This window comes from Geotrypetes seraphini, chromosome 2 (assembly GCF_902459505.1).
Source record: "Geotrypetes seraphini chromosome 2, aGeoSer1.1, whole genome shotgun sequence".
NCBI lineage: Eukaryota > Metazoa > Chordata > Amphibia > Gymnophiona > Dermophiidae > Geotrypetes > Geotrypetes seraphini.
The window spans coordinates 442,529,394-442,550,078 of record NC_047085.1 but is presented as its reverse complement, the minus strand read 5'-3'; the positions used below and the strand labels follow the sequence as shown (position 1 = coordinate 442,550,078).

The 20,685-nt window shown below is 40.0% G+C and overlaps 1 protein-coding gene across 1 annotated transcript in view; it reads left to right on the top strand.

Moving 5' to 3' along the window:
* The window catches only part of LOC117354928 (protein adenylyltransferase SelO, mitochondrial-like), a 96,016-nt gene that overhangs the window by 54,508 nt on the left and 20,823 nt on the right, over window positions 1-20,685 (top strand). Inside the window, exons 12-17 of the mRNA XM_033932890.1 lie at window positions 4,251-4,334; window positions 5,749-5,878; window positions 9,378-9,422; window positions 10,191-10,272; window positions 10,380-10,472; window positions 16,751-16,830. Coding sequence (XP_033788781.1) covers window positions 4,251-4,334; window positions 5,749-5,878; window positions 9,378-9,422; window positions 10,191-10,272; window positions 10,380-10,472; window positions 16,751-16,830 — 514 coding nt within the window. The remainder of the gene's footprint in view (window positions 1-4,250; window positions 4,335-5,748; window positions 5,879-9,377; window positions 9,423-10,190; window positions 10,273-10,379; window positions 10,473-16,750; window positions 16,831-20,685) is intronic.

Genomic DNA, 20,685 nt, shown 5'->3' with positions numbered 1-20,685 from the left:
TTTATGCATTGGAGTTCCTTTCTGTCTTAATTTTAGTCTGTACACTACTTTGATAGGGAAACATTAAAGGAAATATGGCAAAACAATAATAAGCAATACACTAACTGCAAATTTGACAGCACATGCTAATTACTGTACAGTAAGGCCCTGATTTTATAACCAACACCTAAATTTAGGCATTGGCAGTGGCATACCAAAGGGGGAGGAGGGGGCGGTCCGCTACGGGTGCACGTCCCAAAGGGGTGCACAGCTGGCCACCCTCCAGTGTTCTCCCTAGTGCAGTGGTCGGCAAACTGCGGCTCACGAGCCGCATGCGGCTCTTTAGCCACTTGAGTGCGACTCACTGCTTGTCTACAGCAGGGGTGCCCAACCTGCTTCACTTCCCTTTTCACTGCCCTCCCCCAAGCCGCCGGCGCCATGTTCTGAGATCTCCCTGCTTCTGTTCCCCACAGAGCTGACCAACTCTCGCCACCCGACGTCAATTCTGACGTCGGAGAGGACGTTCTGAGCCAGCCAATCGCTGCTTGGCTGGCCCGGAACATCCTCTCCGATGTTAGAATTGATGTCGGGTGGCGAGAGTTGGTCGGCCCCGCGGGAAAGAAAAGCAGGGAGAACTCGGCGCCGGCTTGTTCCCGATGGTGGCAGTGGCATCCTATTCCCCTGTGGCAGTGGCAGCATGTTTCCCAATGGCGGTGGCATGGGGCAGGGCAGGGAGAAAGAAAGAGAGAAATTGGGGGGGGGGGGGACAGGGAGCCAGAAAGAAAGAAAGGGGGCAGGGTGAAACAAAGAAAGAAAGAAAAAAATGGGGCATGGAGAAAGAGAAAGACAGACATAGAGAAAGAAAGGGGCAGGGTGAAACAAAGAAAGAAAGAAATGGGGCACGGAGAGAGAGAAAGACAGACATAGAGAAAGAAAGGGGGCATGGAGAGAGAAAGAAAGAAAGGGGCAGGGTGAAACAAAGAAAGAAAGAAATGGGGCACGGAGAGAGAGAAAGACAGACATAGAGAAAGAAATGGGGCACGGAGAGAGAGAGAAAGACAGACATAGAGAAAGAAAGGGGGCATGGAGAGAGAAAGAAAGAAGGGGGCAGGGTGAAACAAAGAAAGAAAGAAAGAAATGGGGCATGGAGAGAGAGAGAAAGACAGACATACAGAAAGAAAGGGGGCATGGAGAGAGAAAGAAAGAAAGGGGGCATGGAGAGAGAAAGAAAGAAAGGGGGCACAGAGAGAGAGAAATACAGAAAGAAAGGGGGCATGGAGAGAGAAAGAAAGAAAGAAGGGGGCAGGGTGAAAGAAAGAAAAAATTGGGGAAGGGAATGAGGTCTGGAGGAGAGGAAGCATACAGGAGGCTGAAAAAAGGGAAGAAATATTGGATACACAGTCAGAAGTATAAAGTGCAACCAGAGACTGATGAAATTACCAAACAAAGTTAGGAAAAATGATTTTATTTTCAATTTAGTGAACAAAATGTGTCCATTTTGAGAATTTATATATGCTGTCTATATTTTGCACTATGGCCCCATTTTACTAAACCGCAATAGCGGTTTTTAGCGCAGGGAGCCTATGAGCGTCGAGAGCAGCGTGGGGCATTCAGCGCAGCTATCGCGGTTTAGTAAAAAGGGAGTAAAAATATTTGTCTATTTTTGTATAGTTGTTACTGAGGTTACATTGCATAAAGTCATCTGCCTTGACCTCTTTGAAAACCCACAGAATATAAATGATAAGTAACATTTTCTCTGCGTACAGTGTGCTTTGAGAGAGGTCCCATTTGAGAGAGGTCTGATCAGTCGGGATATACCCTGAGGCAGCTGATTTGTGAAACACTGGCCACCATTGGTGTACCGATCAGCTGAAGATAAGTTGAAAAGTTTTTCTTCTATCTTTGTTTTTCATTAGTGAAGTACAGCATAAGGCTTTTATTACATCGAAGGTTTTTTGCCAATGAGGTGACTGCTCAACCACCTTTAACAAACCACTTCAGTGGAGGTAGGAGGGCCCTTTTCTGAGGCTTTTTCCTTCATTTTGAGTTTTTTAATAGCCTATGCTGTCCTTATATCATATTATAGGACATCACAACATATGCTAGGTACGCCACTGGGCGTTTGCGCCTTGCCGATGGTAAGAAATTGCAGGGTTAAGCACCTACTGACACCTAAATAAAAGGTGGCTAAAATGGCCTCTGGAATCGTGGCTAGGTTGGCGCTTTAGATTGCCTAACGCCAAAGTAGGCGTGGCCAACACTTGAAGTGGCATTAGGTGATCTAAAGTGGCTACCCAGCCGTGAATCACACCAAGATAGGCAGCTTAAATGTAGGCCCAGGTAACCCTGGCCTACATTTTAGCTGCCTATCTTTGCCTAGACCGCAGCAGCCGATCACGGTAGGAGAATTCCTCCCTCCCCCATCAGCAGAGCGGCAGGGATTCCACAAAGCTGCAGTTCGTGGGCGCCAGGAACAGAATCGCGGCTGTATGTACAAAAGACATGGTTCTCTGTTAGCATTGACTATGCAGTATCAGTCTGTACTAGTCTGGCTTGTTTAGTTTTACAATAGATACACTCTTGTTGTTGGATGTGTGGATTGTTGCTAAAAAATTATGTTTTTCATATAGATGAGAGGGGTGTCAAAAAATGATGGGCCCTGGGTGTCACATGTGCTAAGTGCACTACTGCATATCCCTTCCCCATTCCTGAGACTTTTTTTCAGAAGTCAACAGAATTCTCATTGTTCAGAAGGCAGAAGGATGTATCTGGATATGTTTCTGAGTTTAAAATAACTGTCTCCAGTTGTAGCCCCCCCCTTCCCCATTGAGTGAGTGAGTCCTGCATGCTTCCATTGTAACATAGTAACAAACTGTGTAGGTAGGATCCAACCAATTGGAAAGGTAATAGCAGAGGACTTGAAGCAGTAGTGTAGTAAGGTGGAGAGGTAGGGGGGTAGACCGCCCTGGGCACTGTCTTGGTGGGGGCACCAGAACCTCTCCTCCCCCCATGCTATGCTCACGCCCTCCCTTCCCCTCTTTAAATCTTCACCAGCGCGAGCCACTACTCTTGCCGACCTGGCTTCCTCTGAAATCGCTTCTGGTTTGCGGGGCCAGGAAGTGATGTCAGAGGGAAAGCCAACGCCGGCGTGAGCAGCAGGCCAGAGAAGCTGTTTGCTCTGGCGAATATTTAAAGAGGTACGGGGGTGAGAAAGAAGGGTATGAGTTTGGCGTGTGGGGTATGTACATATCTGTGAGGAGTGTGGCGCGGGGGTGGGGGTAGAGGAAGGCATAGGTGGGGGGGAGACACCGCTGTCCCGGGAGTCTCCTACCATCACTACGCCACTGACTGGACGGCAGCTGTAGCTACAGGAAAAGAGAAAGTGATCTGGAGAAATTTTCTGTTTGTAGAGGTGAAGTTCCTGCATGTGGTGGTGGTGAGTGGAAGACAAATGAAGGAAGTGAAGGGTAGAGCAAAAATCTCTACAACTTATAGTAATTAAGGTGTATTGTGTGTATGTGCTTGAACAAATGATCTGTTTTCCGTCGCATAATGGAGTTCTTTTCTGTTAACTAATTTTATCATTTTTTTATTATTGTTAACCGCAGAGCAAATGAGGTGGTATAGAAAATCTTAATAGGTGTTGCACCTTTTAAACTACCTTCCCCTTTCATCTCCTCCTCTGATCACACATTCAAGCATGTACACATACTTAAAATATACATGTACAGACACACACAAACCTGTATACCCCCCGCCCCCATAAACATACATACATTTACCTGCATAGGGATTGGAAATAATTTCATGAGCTGTGCTTTGCCAGCTCTCCCCACTTGTAAGCCATGGGCTTTATATCAGTTCTCAAAGCAACACTACATGTGCACTTGTGTTTTGAAGCTTGCTGTGATTACAAAATATGAATGGTCGTTTGCACCTGCCTTTACTGCAAGCAGATTTCTTGCCTGAAAGACAAACACAGAGCTCTGAACATCCTGTCTGTGTATGCCTTTCTTTCTTCAACCTCAAGGGCCCCCAAGAATGCTTCCTTTCAGGGTAGATAAAAACATGTGCATTGTGGACCAATGAGCAATGAGCTGCACTAAAGGAGGGGAAGTTTCAGAAGGCTCATACAGGCATTTTTGGCAGCAGGTTTCTTGCATCTGAACAGCAAGGAATCTCTCTACCTTTCACATGCCACAAGATCTGTTAAAAGAACATTCACCATTGTTTCTTTTTATTATTGGGTACTTTTCTTTGTCATTGCTTAGGTGTGTGCAATACAGACAACTTCAGCTTACTATCTATAACAATAGACTATGGTCCCTTTGGGTTTATGGAGTCCTATGATCCTAGTAAGTACATTTCATAGTTGAACACCTCATTGACTGCATTTTCAGAGCCTTCATTGCAAGAAGATGATTCTGTTTCACCTTTGCTGTATTATAGCATATTGATAGTTACTAATAGGGGCTTCTGTGCTAAGGAGTATGTTTAACTATTTAGCACTATTTAACTGAATAGGAAACATAGAAACATGACCACAGATAAAGGTCAAATGGCCCATCTAGTCTGCCTATCTGCAGTTTCCACTGTTTCCTCTCCCTAAGAGATTCCAAGTGCCTGACCCATGCTTTCTTGAATTCAGACATAGTCTTTGTCTCCACCACCTCTACTGGGAGACTATTCCATGCATCTACCACCCAGTGGCGTAGTAAGGGTGGGAGGTACCTGGGACAGTGGCACTCCTTCGCCCTCTTCTCCACCCCCCTGCTCCTTCCCCGTTCCCCCCGCTGGGCCCCTTCCCTCATACCTTTTTATCTTCCCCGGCATGAGCAGCAGCATCAACTTTCTGCACGCACCGTTCTCGACTCTCCCTCTGATGTCACTTCCTGGTCCGACCAGGAAGTGATGTCAGAGGACAGTGCCCGGGGTAGTTTTCCCCCAGCCCCCTTACTATGCCACTGTTACCACCCTTTCTGTAAAAAAGTATTTCCTTAGATTACTCCTGAGCCTATCACCTCTTAACTTCATTCTATGCCCTGTTGACCAGGTCTAACGCAGATTTTCAGCAACACTTACCTAGACCTCTTTGGCAATATTTGGAGTTGACGAATTATCTGGGCATTATCAACATTTAGCGGTGGTATCTGGATAGATACCTTGTTAATGTAAAGAAGACTGTCGTAAGTTAACTTGGTAGCTCTCTGATTTCTGCCATAAAATATCAGCAGTCTCTGGTAAACTTCTGGTGGCTGCCTTGCACCTGGGTATTCAGTGCTGATATCCAGGAATAGAAAATCCCATGATTGCCAGCATTTTATTTATTTATTTAATTAATTAATTAATTAATTTTCTATCCTGGTCTCCTAAAAAAATACTGACCATCACGAGCTCAGTATTCACCTACTGGATTCTTATTTTGCCAATATTGCTGCTTTAACTAAATTGACTGTAGCAGGACACCTTTTCAAAAGTCAAAGAATAGAGAGTTTATTCCATGGGTTAAAATGGGACAGTAACAATTATAATAGTTGTTTGGAAATCTGCAGATAAGAGTATTTTCCTTCTCTTGGCAAATATACTAATCCTGCATAAATATTCTTGCATTCAGAGCACTCTGGAGATAAAGGTTTAATGCCTGTTGGGCCCTTACTGAGTCCGTATGTAAAGATTAAAAATGAGTATATTTTAACAGTTTAACTTTGGCTATTTATTTTAATTTCCTTGATGTACCATTTTAATGAATGCTTTGTTTGTTTTTAATAGATTTTGTTCCAAATACTTCTGATGATGAAGGGAGATATAAGATCGGAAACCAGGCGAGCATTGGGATGTTTAATCTGAACAAGCTGCTACAAGCTCTGAACCCTCTGTTGAGTCCCAGAGAAAAGCATCTGTGAGTAATTCTGGAATGCATCTTCACACACTCAGGTGAAGGAGACATGGCTGCCTTCTGTGTAAATTGTTCCTAGCTTTTTTTTATTTTGTTTAGTCTGAGGATCCGGCAGCTTATTTTGGTGTTGCTAGAATTAATGACAAATTTGGGAGCAATTATGTAACTGAGCACCATGATTCAATTATAGAATGCTAGCAATAATAATAATAATAATTTTATTTGTATATACCGCAATACCTCAAGCAGTTCAGAGCAGTTTACAGAGGAAGAGACTGTATACAGACAGCGATATTAAAAAAAACTTTCGAGATTACATTAGCATGTTAAGATTAATCAAATTTATCTGGAAGTATTTTAAAGATAAGTCAAGGCAGAAATGGAGTCAGGGAAATTTATCAAAGAGATAGGTTTTAATTGACTTCCTGAAAGTTTGATAGGAAAGTGCGTTTGAAATAAAGTGTCTACAGTTACGCACTTCCACGTACACCGTATCAATAGCAGAATAGCAGATGTGCGACCTCACCTTGAGTATTGCATTCAGTTCTGGTCTCCTTATCTCAAAAAAGATAAAGCAACACTTGAAAAGGTTCAAAGAAGAGCGACTAAGATGATAAAGGGGATAGAACTCCTCTCGTATGAGGAAAGACTAAAGAGATTAGGGCTCTTCAGCTTGGAAAACAGATGGCTGAGTGGTGAAGAATGGGTACAAGTGGATTGATTTTTTACTGTATCAAGATTTACAAAGACTAGGGGGACACTCGATGAAGTTACAGAGTAATACTTTTAAAAACAATAGGAGGAAATATTTTTTCATTCAGAGAAAAGTTAAGCTCTAGAATGCTTTGCCAAAGGATGTGGTAAGAGCAGTTAATGTAGCTAGTTAAAAAAAAAAGTTTGGACAAATTTCTGGAGGTAAAGTCTGGGAGAAGCCACTACTTGCCCTGGATCAGTGACATGGCTTCTGCTACTATTTGGGTTTTTGCAAGGTACTTGGGACTTGGATTGGCCTCCATGAAGATGGGATACTGGGCTAGATGGACCATTGGTCTGACCTAGTAAGACTATTCTTATTTTCTAAATACGCTTACTTAAATGTGGCACTTTAGTGAGTGACTTGAAGAGTTCTGTATGTTACATGTGTAAATATTGCTCTGGCCTACTCTCCTCCCTTCTGTGAACATCCCTTTGTATTTTCACACTAAGCAAGTTGCACATGTCATTTTTAGAACAGCATGGAACACACACATTGCATTTAGGCATACCTATTGTGGCAGAGTAGTAGTTGAAGGCTGTAGCCTGCCTATACCTTAGCCACACACCAAGCCGAATAGAACCTTGGAGTGGCCGAATTAGGATTGCCTGCTCAGTAATGACACCATTGATATCAGGGATGAGGTGCTGAACTGGTTCCATGGCTTCCTTATATCCCGCACTTATCAGGTACGTTTTAATTATGAGCTTTCAAACACCTGGAGCAATCCATCCGGTGTGCCACAAGGGCCTCCACTATCTCCATTGCTCTTCAACATCTATATGTCCTCACTGGGCACGCAGCTAACCCAGCTGGGAATAAAACTATTTAGTTATGCAGATGACTTTACGATTATCATCCCATTCGCTAATTCTGTCTCTGAAACTATTCCCAAAGCTTCAGAAGCCATAAACATGATGGAGCACTGGATGACAAACTTTAGGTTCAAACTTAATTCAGAAAAAACAACTTTCTTTGTTGCTTTGCCACATCCGCTTGACACCAAATCACCACTGTGTATCAATAAACTTAGTTACCCTATCCAGCCCACAATTAAGATACTAGGTGTAACTTTGGATCAATGCCTAACCATGAAAGACCAGGTAGACTCCTTAATCAGAAAGGGATTCTTTACTGTCTGGAAACTCAGATCCATTAAAGCTTACTTCGATACATCGGCATTCAGAACCCTAGTCCAGTCCCTTGTACTAAGTCTACTTGACTACTGTAACATCGCTTATTTAGCAATTTCCCAAAAGAATATGCAACGTTTACAATTGATGCAAAATGCAGCAGTCAGACTGATCTTTGGGCTGAGGAAGTTTGACCACGTGACACCCTACTACCGGCAGCTGCATTGGCTGCCAATGGCGGCGCGCGTAAAGTTTAAATTTGCCTGCTTCTGCTTTAAAGCACTACACGGACTTGCCCCTAAATACATAACTGACCTTTTCTTCTTCTCAGCCAACAGACACAAGAGAAGCTCACATTCCAATTTCGTTTCCCCCCCAGTTCGAGGTTGTAAACTGAAAAAACACCATAAACACCTTCTCTCACACCAAGCAGCATCATGGGGTAAAGACCTAGAACAATTGCTTTCGCCCACTACTTATGGGGAATTTAAGAAACGTCTAAAAACACACTTGTTCCTAAAGCATCTAGACAACTGATCCTCTCTTCTCTCTCCCCTCTATAGCGATTAACTTGTCCTTTTGACCACTCTCTCCTCAACAATGATTTTCCTGTCCTATTAATTCTCTTTCTTCCTCCCCTCTTAAAGTCAATTCAATTTGTTACCTTTGCTTAATCTTCTGTAAACCGCATAGAACTTCACGGTATTTGGGTATATAAGCTGTTATTATTATTATTATTATTAATGAGTTCTGGAACCAACTTGTAGACAAAACTAAAGTAGCCAATCTTTTCTTCCACCAGACTGTTTCAAACATAGGCAAGTTCTCTGTTCCAGTAATTCACATAGTCACATGGTACAAAATCATCTTAAACGCTTCAGGCTTCTGCCCCTTTTAACATCACTGTAAGAAATGTCGGCGCCATTCCAATGTAATCCCGCATGTCAAAACACTTATGGCATTTGAAATGACTACCCGCCCACTCTGTTGTCACCGAAGAGTGGGCGGGTGACCATTTCCTATGCCTATGCAGGGACATGAAGCAGTAGTAGAGAGAGAGATTCCGGGATGCCAAAGGCAGCATGTTTACTTCACTCACGCTGCCGGTGGCTCGAAGAGTAAGAGCAGCACTTCTAGGAATGAGAACAGTGAGCAAGCACCGGATCTCGCTGGGGGGGGGGGGGGGGGGGGACGCCGGATAGGTGCGCAGCCCACCCAGAAGGTCTCTGCGGGCCACCATTGGTTCATGGGCCTTGCATTGAAGACCACTGCTCTAGGGTGTACACACTCCATGCAGTTTTTGTTGCCTTCCTCTGAATCGCTCCTAATCTTTTTCAATCCTTAGCAAAATAAGAACTCCAAAACTGAACTCAGTATTACAAGTGAGGTCTCACCAATGACTCATTACAGGAGCATTATTACCTTCTCCCTTCTGCTGGTTATACCTTTCTCTGTGCAGCCCAGCATCCTTAAATTAGTGACTTTGATTATAGTATTTATTTTAAGTTTGAGATTTATGAATTTGAAATTTGGGTTTACTGCTAGAATTTCAAAAGAGTATTACTGAGAAATATTTGAAGTTTAATCTTATGAAATATTTGGTTTTATTTTATAGGGCTTTGAAGATACTTGAAGGATATCCAAGCTTATATTACAACAGGTATATAATTTAGTAACTTGTTTTTGTATTAACATAAACTAGAGACTTTGGAGAATGCACTTTAGAGGCCCTATTAAAAAGTTTGATGGATGGATCACGTATAGCACGTATAGCAGAAAGTGTCCAGCTTCAGGAGTTGCACTATAAATTTCTTATGAGGATGTATATTCATCCAGCGAGAGCCTCAAAAAATGGGTTTCCCAACAGATGGAACATGTTCTAAACGCGGTGAACAGGAAGCTTCATTCAAGCACTGCATTTAAGTTCAAGTTCAATGTATTTGATATACTGCAAATATAAAACCGTTGTGTTTTGTTTATATAATGTTGCTAGTGGGATTAACTCTGCAAGCCTATTTTACATAGACTTAAAATAGGTTCACATAGGCACCCTAAAATAAGGCCTTCTTTGCCTTTTTGACCATGACTTGTGTTTTCAGCTGAGGCAAAATATGTCGAAATCTTGTCATATTTATGTCCATGGAGCTTAAGAATGAAGTGTCTTGGAGTCACTTTTGCAGCTGGCTGCATATTTCTCCTCTAACCCCACAACTTCCTTTCAAACTTAGTGCTGAAGTGTCAGCATTTAGAAAAATACGAGTTCCTTTTTATTGGAGCTCACATTTCTAGAGTATTCAGCTCCATCTGCTGGAAAAACTGCATTTGATCCTGGGAACTAAACTTGTAGGTCTCCTGTGCTCTGGGCTATCACAATTAGTCTTCTCAGAAGATTTCTGTTGCTTGATATATTGCCTTTAACTATTTTCAGGTTTGCAGAACTATTCAAAGCTAAATTGGGCTTGTTGGGAGAAAGTGAAGATGATGGCCTTTTGATTACTCTCTTTCTAAAAGTGAGTTTATTATTCATTTGCTCCTCTCCATAGATTTGAGCATTACTGTTCTGACCTTTACCACAGAAGAAAGTAACTCTTATGTCAATATTAATCATTTTCATTAGCTTATGGAAGATACAAGGGCTGATTTTACAATGACATTTCGGCAACTCAGCGAAATCACCCAGGACCAGCTAGCAGATCTCAATATTCCTCAGGTACTTATGGATGAACTGTGGATATTTCAGTATGGATCTTTCACAGCAAAAGGTTTCACCATACACTTCAGGTTCAATTTTCAGTGAGAATGAGGTATGAGTCTGGTAGTGTGTGGACCTATAAGTCACTTACTTGCCAGTTTATGAAAATATGCTATTCGTTTTTTTGAGGTTTGTTTACTCTTTCCAGTGGCTTGATAAACATACAGTGAATTTGTAAATTCTCACTAAGGGGCAGAAAGAATTGCAAAATTGGCTTAGTTTGCCTAGAAGATTTTTTTTTTTTTTTTAGCCTAGTTTAAAACTTTGGAATATAATCAATTCTGAGGAACATGGTATGCTGTCATCTGACAGATCACTGATTGAGTTTGACATTGTCAGGAGGATTCATATCTTTTAGGGGTGGGCATTTAGGCCTTGAGTCTGTAAAAGGTACCTAAAGTTAGGCACTAAAATTGGCATGCCTAACTTAATTTTTTAATTACCTGAATCAATGCTGATAATTGAAAAGCACCATTAAAAAATTATTTAAAAATGATTTAAAAAAATTATCTGATAGATGCCTACCAGAAAATAGGCATGATTGGGGCAGAATGTAGGTGAATTTGGGGTGTGGTTTGACTTAGGTGCACTCATTTAAGCCAAGATAACCTTGGTCTAAATGGCAGTGTGCCTAAAATTTCAATGCCTACCAGCACCTAAGAACACTTACATGTGATTCTATAAATAACGCCTAGCAGATGATTGACAGTCATGCTCCATAGAACCTATGAGTTAGGGGCCTTAGTCACTAATTAAAATTTTTAACTCCCTTCTGTTGTTCAGTATTGCTTTCTCTCCCCTTGCCTATCTCTTCTTCCAACTCCCCACATTTACCTTAACAGACCTGGCTCTTCATAGGTCGCTGGCAGAGGCAGCAATTCCCACATGCTATCTGCAGCTGACTTAGAAGCCTTTCTCCTGCTGTGTCCTGCTCCTCCCTGATACAACTTCCTATTTCGTCTTTGCATACCATGATTATGATTAAAAAAATTTTTTTAAATTCTTTATTCATTTTTCATCTTACAGCAAATACATATATATTAAACATTTGGAACCAGGGACATTGGACCATCTACTTTATTATTGTCCCTGTATTAAGTTATTTTGGAATTCAATTTGGACTCAAGTAAATTCTTTATTGGAAAACCATGTTGCGCTTTCCTATGATACTGTTTTATTTGGAATGGTTATGAGAAAAAAGAGTCAAATATCATCACACAACAACAAACTTTTATTAATTATGACAGGGGTTGCCATTCAACATAATACCAATAATTGGAAAAATTACACATTCTGGTGGAATTCGTTATGTCATGTTTTTAAGATGGAAAGAGCAATAGCGTTGCAAAAAGGGAATTATAATAACTTCGCAAAGATTTGGGGGCCATTGGAAAAGTATTGTAATGAATAGGCATCATTTTTCTTCCTTTTTTAGATTTATTATATGCACACTCAGGGGGGAGGGAGGATTTGGGGAGGAAATTTTTATAACTATGTTTATAATAATAGTATAATATATTTTATATAGAATAATTGATGAAGGGTGGGCGGGTAGGGTTTTATCATTAATGGTCTATTAGATTTTATGTGTTAGATTTTATAGTGCTATATTGGAATCAATTTATGATATTTATTTTGTGCACTTATTGTTTGATTTAAAAATGAATAAAGAATTTATTTTAAAAAAAACCAAAAAACATTTGCCAATAAATACATCATTTTAATTATTGCCCACCTCTAATATTTTTACATAGTTGAATATTTTTTATGTTTTTTTAACATTTCAATTGTATGAAGCACAAACAGGCATTTTGCAGGAGGGCTACATGTATTTTATTTATTCATTCAATTTTCTATACCGTTCTCCCAGGGGAGCTCAGAATAGTTTACATGAGTTTATTCAAGTACTCAAGCATTTCCTTCTTTTTCCCTTCTGTGAATATTTCTTAGAGTTACTGAAAAGAGAATCTCATTTTCTTGTAATTTATGATTTTTAATCACACTGGAGACCAATAATCAAACAGTCCACCTTCTCACTGTTGGGTTTGAATCAATTATCTGCAAAACCAGACACATTAGGCTCCATTTTCAAAGCTGTGGTAGCCATTCAGTTCCTGTGGACTGCCTCGCATTTGCCGCGCCAAGACTCACTACTGCGGCTTTGTAAAAGGAGCTCATAGTTTCTCTTTGTTTATTACCCCAGAAAAAGTACTTGGAGATCTGAGCCTGCTTTTTTTTGTGAGTACGTTTGTCTTTTCATGACAATTTTAAAATGTCATCTGCACACACAGTTTCCCTCATCTGATCTAGACGCGCCCTAAGTAATGCCTCCTGTTTAATTCTGGGCAAAATTACTGTGTTGTAGAGCAACAGCCATAATTTTACCTACATTGAAAAAAGACAGTTTTCAGAAATGACTAATTATTACTTTTTATGGCCCTATTTTAGAAGTCTTCTTTGTAGTTTTCATGTAGTTGTTGCATATGTGTACAAAACCTAATTTTAAATCTTTTATTAATTTTTCAAAGTTAACAAAAATGCAGTACAGTATCTACACAAACAGCATTATTCATATATGCATTTATAATCAATCAAAATCCCCATAGCGTAATACCCCCCCCACCCCACACAACCAATACCTTGCAAGAGAATAAAACCATGACATAAATATCTCTCTCCCACCCTCCCTCCCCCTGGGTGTGTGTGCAATATACCAACAGGATCAAAGGGGGAAAAAAAACAAAACCAATTACAACACATCCATAAAAGACATCAAAGGGCCCCAGATTAACTTAAATCTCTTAGTATGACCCATTATATCTGCATTCATTTTTTCAAATCTATAAGTTAAGCATAAACTTGCCCAACAAAAATTAAAGTTAAGGCGATCCCAGTTCTTCCAGTTACGCGTAATCATTTGTATGGCTACCCCGGTCATGATAAGGAAAAGCCGCCCTCTATATATGTCCAATGAGGGCTTCAGATGTAACATCATCCCACATATGACTGCCTCATATGTCAAAGGAATCAGTGCCTCAAGTATAGCATTAATCTACCCCATATCGACTTCCAGAACTTAAGTATTAAAGGACAATAGAACAACAGATGATCCAGTGTCCCTATATCAAGATGACAATGCCAGCATCTATTTGACTTAGAACTATCTAACTTTTGTAAACGAACAGGGGTCCAAAAAGTTCTATGCAATAAGAAAAACCATGTTTGTCTCATAGATGCTGACCCTGTGCATCTCATCCTCTGAGTCCAAATTCGTGGCCATGGAGATGCAGAAATGTACTGCTTTATCTCAATGCTCCAAATTTCTCTAAGACTATTTTTTGGTTTCTTATTCAAAAATTCAGAAATTAATTTATACCACCTGGCGGCCTGATGTCCCAGCAAATCTGTCTGGAAGCATAGGACCTGCAAACTATAATAGTTTTTTAAAATTCTGCCATTCAGGGAACCCACTCCAAGTGGCCTGCTTCAGCTGCAACCTTCTATAATTTTGAGATTTTGAAATTCCAAATGATTGTTGCAGCCGTGAAAAATCAATCAGTTTCCCATTAGATATAATATCATGTAATGTTCGAATGCCTGCCTGCATCCAATGCTTCCAGGAGATCCCAGACCCACCTATTTGAACCTTAGAGTTTAACCGTAAGGACTGATAAGTGGATTTTTCCACTGGAACATCCGTTAATTTATTAACAAATTTCAATGTTTTCCATGTATCAAATAAAATACTATTGTCCTTAACATATCTAGGTAACTTTATATTCAGATTATGAAACAATCGCTTTGGGGACATGAGTTGCCATTCTAAGTACAGCCAATCAGGAAGATGTTCCATGAGCTCAGGAAGGATCCAATACATAACCCTGCTACATGATAAAAGCTTGATGATATCTGTAGAAATTTGGGAAATTTACCCCACCCTCAACAATTGGTTTTTGCAATGACACTAAAGCTATTCTAGCAGTTTTACACAGCCAAATAAATTTAGTGATAATACTATTTAGTTTTTTATAAAAGGACCTCTGAAAAAAAACTGACAACATCCTCATTTGGTAACAAACCACAGGCAAAACCATCATCTTTACAGTTTGTACTCTCCCCCACCAAGAAAGATGTAAAGGATTCCAATGCCCACACATTTCTTTGACTTTCTGCAATAAAGATTTCTCATTTACTGTCATTGTGTCTTCCAGAGTCTTTTGTATCATTATACATAAATATTTTATCCCTTCTTCCTTCCAAAGGAATGGGAATGTAATTTTAGAAAGCTGATATTTAAAATATGTATAGTTACAATATGTGTATACAGTCAAACTTCGATTTGCGAGTAACGCGGTTTGCAAGTGTTTTTCAAGATGAACAAAACACTCAAGCAAACTGTAACTCGCAAACCGAGCATTGACTCGATTTGCGAGCCCCCACCCCGGGAACCAGCTTTTTTGCTCCACCGAGGCCACCGGTACTCCCTCCCTTTGCGACTGTGATAGCCTCCTCCCCCCCACCACCCCACTAACTGGCCCTGTCCTTACCCGTGCGCCATTGCTGAAAGTGCCTGCCGCCGGTTCTCTGCTGGTCTGCTGCGGGGCCTTGAGCATCTGTGCAGGCTCAAGGCCTTCTGGCTTTCACCCTCTCCAAGTATCTCATGAGCAGTGGGAGAAGACAGAAGAAGAGATATGGGTTGGGTTGGATAGTGTGTCGGGTCGGCTTGGGTCGGGGGTCGGAGAGATGCACCTACCGGTATTAAGTCAGTGGAACAAATCATCCGAGTTGCCATTATGGCCTATGGGAAAAGTTGCTTTCATATACGAGCACTTTGGATTGCGAGCATGCTTCTGGAACAAACTATGCTCGCAAACCAAGGTACCACTGTATTTGCAAAAGGATATGGTTTGAGTGGTTTGGGTAGATCCAAAATTTGCACATGTATTCCCTGTTTCAGAAAGGGATTTATAGTTTAGTATTGTATTGTAGTGTGTCTTGTATTCCGCTTTTAACCGTGAGACTGCAGAGACTGCAGATCACAACAAGAAAGCCTTTGCATAGATGGGGATTTAACAATTACAATAGCAGACTTCCTTGACAGATTAGCATTATTGGTTTAGAAACAGATGAGTTTTCAAAGCCTTCCTAAAAAAAAAAAAAAAGTATGAAGGAATTTGTTGAATACTAACTGCTATTCCAGATTTTGGCAGTATGATAAGTGAAGGATTGTTCCCAGATTTCAGACGCATCTTCTTCATGCATACATGCATGTGTCAGTCAGCATAGAAGCATAATGCTAGTGATAAATGGAATAATAGCAACAAACTATAGATGCCTATTTAGTAAGCTTCAATGGGTGTTTGACATGTGCTAATAGTTAACATATTTAGGCAACCCTACATAAATAGAGTTGCAGTAATCCAACAATGGTGTTATCAATAACGTAACAACTGTCCGAAAGCTGTCATCTGATAAATAATCACGCAGCATCCTCAGTAGCCACAATTTGAAAAACACACTGGAAACCAAACCCGTGATGTGGGCCTTAAAAGATGAATCTAGCATAACTCCCAGATATCTACATTGCTGACGTACAACAGTGGCCTCGCCTGCTAAACCAATTTTTAGTGGGACATGAAGCCAAGTTCTTCCCACAGTCCAAAAAAATACCTCAGTTTTTGACACATTCAATTTTAGATGGTTTTGCGCCATCCACTCCCGAATGACATCAAAACAATCATTCAGATAGATATCTCATAGATATTCCTAACTTTACAGACAGGATTACAATCTATGTAAATAATATCTAAATGAATTATAAGTAATATGTAAAATGGAATGAAAGAGAGGAATTGTTAAACAATAGAATTCTGAGAAATTCAAATAATAAAATAAAAAGAATAGGGGTAAAAATAAAGGAATAAATTTAAAATAATTCATAAACTGGAATAATTGAAAACCAAAAATCAAATAAGTCTGACAGAAATCTGGCTTGAATTGTTATTATTGCTTGGCCGCCAATTCCCTGAAGCAGCTCTGTTGCCTCAGCACATCTTAAGCAATTCCAACGGCCAAAGGACAGCTTGTAGGGACTGATAATAAACACTCTTCCCATTGAATTTATCCAATCCTCCTTCATATCATACAGAAAACTAATCCTTTCAATTATTTGATAGTTCTCATTATTAAACGATATACTCAAATTTTTATATTATAACATTAGTTCTTCTATTTAGGAATTTTGGGCTCTCCGGGATGTTGCAGTACACACGTCTTTTTCAGACTGGGTCACTTTGTATCTCCTAAGATTGCAAAAGTAAGATGCATGTACTTTTTGCTTCATAAATTTAAATATTGGTTCATGAAAAGTGGTTAATAATTGCCTGTCACCTGAGTTTCATGTACTGTAAATCCCAAGTGAAGTAAAGATGACAAGGGTAGCGAAACATAAGAACCCTAAGAACAATTCAGCAATGATTTTTTAAATAAAGATATGGGTATGTATATATCATGATTTATGACAAGAGAATGTCTTCTAAGATGTCAATCATATTAGTTAATTTCAAAAATCCATTTTCTAATTAATGAAAAACTCTTCACACAGATGACTGTTAAAGCCAGATAAGAAGCGCAGTGTTTTCACAGGGTTGGTTTGTTCTTTCTGATCCTTATCTGCATGGTTTACATCCAGTGTGGTGACTTTCGCTGCTACTGCTAGCTTAAGTTCAGCAGAACTAAGCTTCGCTTTGAAGGCTAATAATAATATTTAAAATATAGAGTCATCAATATCCATATCACTACAAAAGCAAAGCATACATATAGGTAAAGGACTTGTAGTTTTATAAACGGATGGCAGATATGTGCATAAGTTACACTGATTTTCTAAGACAAAATATGTGCACATTTTCCCTTTGAAAATCACCTTCTAAAAAATACCTGCATGCATTTCCACCTGCTATTTAATGCAAATTTATTTTATGAATTATAGGAGAAATTTTATAACAGGGATCTTCTATTTAAGTGCCCCAGCAATATGGGGTGATAGCCTATTCTATATGGACACCAGGGTGCCTTTTGAATGTTAGTGCATATTTGGATGCCCAGTATTAATGTACTTTATGTCCATTCTCCCATTTACATCTGCCCAAAATGGGGGAGACGGGACTCATATGTAGCAGACATGTGGGCAAGTTCTATAAATTGCTCCACTCATGTGAATGCCTCCCTTACAAATATGCATTCTCAATACCGCATAGGCACCTAAATGGCTTTTTTTTTTTTTTTTTTTTTTGGGGGGGGGGGTTAAGTGAACATGCAGGTGTGTGGCAGTGTGTCCTAGGGTGACAGGTTAGCCTCGTGGAGCAGGCTGGCCTAAGTTATCAGGAACAATCAGCAGATATTACTCAAACACTTTTAACATTAACAAATCATTTTCATTATTAGTTTGCCTCACACTTAATACAAGAATGTCACTGTGGCTTACCTCAGCCAGGCAGTAATGAATTATTCTATTTCCTTCAGCTTTCTCTCTCTGAGGGAGCTCATCCTTTGAAACCTCCCTGACTGATTCCGATCTGGGGCAGAAATACTCCTCCCTGCCTGAGTCCTGCCCCTCTGACTCAGAAGTGAGCTCTAAAGTGCAGGTTCCTCTGGGACTTGTAGTTTTCTCCTTGTTGCTTAATGCCCTCTGCTGCCTAGTAGCATAACTACAGTCTGGGAGAGGGAAAACCGCTGAATTTGTCACAAGGTGCCTAAGGGGGGAATTTGTCAAGCAGTGTTAGGGATTAACACACCTTTAATGCACATTAAAGAAATTAGGAAGAGAATGTGGCGTAGTGGTTAGAGCTACAGCCTGAGCACCTCTGGTGGTGGGTTCAAATCCTTGTGACCATGGGCAAGTCACTTAATCCTCTTCTGCCCCAGGTACATTAGATAGACTATGATCCTGCCGGGACAGGTAAGGAAAATGCTTGAAGTACCTGTATGTAAACTGCTTTGAATGTGGTCATAAAAACTACAAAAAAGTGGTATACAGTTTCTACTCCCTTTCCCTTCCCTTAGCACATGTTAAATTCTAAAGCCTGTTTTACACGTATGAACTTTTACTGGAAAATTCTATATAGGGCTAGATTCACAAAGCAAAATTTAACTTTTGTTCTTAATCTTTCCTTTTCTATTTTTAATGGAGTTTTTTTCTTGATGAATAGGAACTATGTATTGTAAACCGCTTAGATCCTTAAGTTCCTAATAAACATAAACCTATTTAGGTGAAGAAATCCCTAGCATAAATTGGGTGCGCCTAAAGTTAGATCGCCTAAGCCCGATTAGGCAGCACTAGTGTGATTTTATACAGTGCACCTAACTTTTATAGAATTGCTCTTAGTGCTGTACTAGTTGGTCCAGATTTTTTTAGACAGACTATATAGAATCAGGCCCTTAGGCCTGAATTCTCTTTAGGACGCCGATATCGGTGTATCAATCATGCAACGGTGCCCTATAGAGAATCGAGCTACCATGAAAGATAGATGCCAGAAATGTAGGCCAGGGTTTTCTGGGCCTACATTTCTGGCACCTATCTTTGTCATGAATCATGCCTACATAAGCACTTTAGGCCACCTAACACCACTTCCGGTGTTTGCACTTTAGGCCGCCAGTGTCATTCGGCGGCCTAAAGTGCCTATGTAGGCATGATTCCAGCACATATTATTTAGGTGCCGATAGGCACTTTAACAATTTTTTTCTTTTTTTGCCATTTTAAACAGCATTTGTTACTTAACTTAGGCGCCTAAATTTAGAAACTGTTTCTAGAATTTCCCCCTTAGTGTTTAATGCATGCCAGTACCCATAACGTGTGTTAAGGTGCGTTAAATTCTTACGCTGCTTGATGAATTCTCCCATTCATGTCAATATTCTGTACATTGAGGTGCACATTTACATAACATACTATGAGGGCAAATTAAAAATTAATGGCAATTGTTAAATTATATGATAATTGGAACAGAGTTCGCGAATGAAATGCAACATATGTACTTGTACATTGCCTGTTGGATACTTCATCCACACATAGTGCAGCACTCAGCCTTTAGTCGTGTAGCAGCCACGAGGTCAGAAACATGGACTCTCCATTGCAAGATTGCACAATCGAAGAATATGCAGTAATTCGCTTTCTTTGGGTGTGAAACCTGTGGAGTGTGGACAGGGCACCATGAATCAACAAAAGGTTTATGAGTGGGTAAAACGTTTTAAAGCGGGAAAAACAAGTGTAACCAACAAAGGTCGTTCCGGTTGCCCATCAACATCACACATACAAGAGCATATTGACAGGGCGGATGCCTTGATTAGAGAAGACCGATGAATAATGGTGTCTCAGTTGGCTGCAAATTTGGATGTCAGCTATAGATCTGCATTTGCCATAATGCATGATGACTTGGGATACAGGAAAGTCTGCATACAATGGGTTCCCAAACAGCATACTGATCTACACAAGCAACAGCTTGTGGAGGTTGCGATCCAGTTCCTGAGATGGTATGAAGACGATCCGAATATTCTGGAGAGAACTGTCATCAGCAATGAGACATGGGTGCATCACTGTGACCTGTAAAGCAAAAGACAAAGCATAAGTAAAGGAAGTGGTGCTCACCTGGCTTCGTTGGCAGCTGAAAAGCTTCTCTGCAGGAATGCAGAAGCTAGTTGAACAATACAACAATTGCATTGACTTGCAATTGTAAGTAAGCTCAAATGTTTTCTTTTTAAAGATGCATTTGATAGCTGATATAACCAGTACGTATGACCCGACCAAAGTTTTGTTGTTGTTTTTTAGATCTCATAAGTACTTTTTTAGCCTTCATTTGTCTTCCTTTCCTAATGTTGTTTACCATAAATGTTTTCTTTACCTTTTTTTAAAATTGTATTTCTTTCCCTTCTCCTTCCCCTTACAGTCCATGTTCGTCTCAAGTATTTTGTTTTCGTTTTTTATATGAAATTGTCAGTCTCCCCCTATTAACTTTTGTTATGATTATACTATGTACATCGCTTAGAATGTTGAATAAGCGATTAATCAAATATTGAATAAACTTGGAAACTATGTAGAAAAGTTATATGTTCAATTGTTCACAGTTACTTCTATTAAAGCCATTAAATATATTTTGCCTTTACTTTTTGATTTACCCAT